Source organism: Monopterus albus, unplaced genomic scaffold, assembly GCF_001952655.1.
Source record: "Monopterus albus unplaced genomic scaffold, M_albus_1.0 scaffold17.1, whole genome shotgun sequence".
Classification (NCBI taxonomy): Eukaryota; Metazoa; Chordata; class Actinopteri; order Synbranchiformes; family Synbranchidae; genus Monopterus; species Monopterus albus.
Window position 1 is genome coordinate 2454705 of NW_018127897.1, and position 1792 is coordinate 2456496.

Below are 1792 nucleotides of genomic sequence, written 5' to 3' on the forward strand. Positions count from 1 at the left end.
TTCACACATGAGACAGATGGCAGTCACATTTAAATGACAGTGTGAACAACAGCGCAAAAAAAATCGGATTTCGGCAAAAAATCCGATCTGAGCATTAACACCTGCAGTGTGAACGTAGTCTAAAAATATTGTGTGTGTGTCCCACTCTCTAGTGTGGTTTGGGGTCATATTCATCAGGCATGGCTTGTACCAGGATGGGGTCTTCAAATTTACTGTGTATATTCCTGATAACTATCCAGATGGAGGATGTCCTGTGAGTAGTGTAACTTTGGCAGTATAATTTTTGAACAGGAATAATAAATTTGGAGAGTATATTTAGATGAAGTGATTTTCTGTGCACCCAGTCATGCAGTAATGTTGCATATGTTTATGGTTTGAAAGATTTGAACAGTGAAATGCCACAAGAGGAGAGTAGAATTATTAACCTTTCTAATTTGATCAGCAGTAGTGAAAATTAAACTGTTATAAAACTCGTATAATAGAGATTAAAGTTGGGGGAAACCCTCAAGCATCTTTTCCTTGTGCTTCATTTTAGAAATTAATATTTGACATCCCAGTGTTCCACCCGCTTGTTGACCCCGTCTCTGGAGAGCTTGATGTCAGAAGAGTTTTCACCAAATGGAGGTATATCCTCTGCTTTTATGCTTATGGAATAATTGTTTTGCATCATCCAAAAAAAACAGTATTCATGTAATAATGACAACTTCCTATGTTTTGTTCTTGTAGACGGAATCACAACCACATATGGCAAGTTCTGATGTATGCACGTACAGTTTTCTATAAGATCAGTACCACGGAGCCACTCAACCCAGAGGCTGCTGTGCTGTGAGTGTCTGTTTCAAAACATTTGATTGTTAGAAGATACTTTTAAGGGAAAAACATTCTCTTGTGGTTTGTAATATTGCCAAAAGTTTTTTTTTTTTTTTTTGTGGCTAGCTTCATAATTTATAAAATCAGGCTTTTTCTAAAGATTTTTATAATCGGAACACCAGTTTACATGAGTCTAGAAGCAATAATGGACTCCTTTATTCACTGTGACTGAGCTTAAAGCACAGTTGCACAGAATCTGGTTCTGGCTAAATTTATGGCACTAGAAAGTATTGTTACCCATGTTTAACATTTTAGTCAAAGTGTTTATTTGTCATATGCACAGTTAGGAAACGTGTTTCCCTGTACAATTAAATTCTTACTTTGCCGTCCACATGAAAGCCACAAAATACAAATGAAATATAAAGTAGATAAATAAGTAACACAAAATCTAAGGCACTTTAAAGCAGCAAAATGCAGAGATATAATCAAAAATAGAATATAATAAGAGAAGGTATGCTGCATGGGAGAAGCATGTGCAGCAGTCAATAGTCATTGTGCAATTATACATGTGCAAACTGACACCGTAAACAGTACAGGTCGACAGTACATGACGTATTTCCTGGTAATAAACTCCTCAGCTGTTTAGGAGTCTGATGGCAGAGGGAAAGAAAGAGTTTCTCAGTCTAGAGGTCCTATATTTCACACTTCTGAATCTCTGGCCAGAGGGTAGGGAGGCGAACACTCCATGCTGGGGGTGGGTGGGGTCTTTGAGGATGGAGGCAGCCTTCCTACGCATCCTGCGGTGGTAAATGCTCTGCAGAGAGGGCAGTGGAATCCTGGTGATCTTCTCTGCAGTCTTTACCACACTCTGCAGGCGCTTGCAGTCCATAGCAAGATGCTCTCAGTGATGCAGCTGTAGAAGTTGCAAAGGATCCTAGGTGACATGCCAAACCTCCTCAGCTTCCTCAGGAAGTACAGCCGC

At 39.4% G+C, this 1792-nt stretch overlaps 1 protein-coding gene across 2 annotated transcripts in view; it reads left to right on the forward strand.

Annotated features, from left to right (window-relative positions):
* Positions 1-1792, forward strand: part of aktip (akt interacting protein) — a 9663-nt gene that overhangs the window by 4886 nt on the left and 2985 nt on the right. For both annotated transcript variants that reach the window (XM_020592467.1, XM_020592468.1), the window contains exons 5-7: positions 153-253; positions 536-624; positions 727-825. In XM_020592467.1, coding sequence (XP_020448123.1) covers positions 153-253; positions 536-624; positions 727-825 — 289 coding nt within the window. The remainder of the gene's footprint in view (positions 1-152; positions 254-535; positions 625-726; positions 826-1792) is intronic.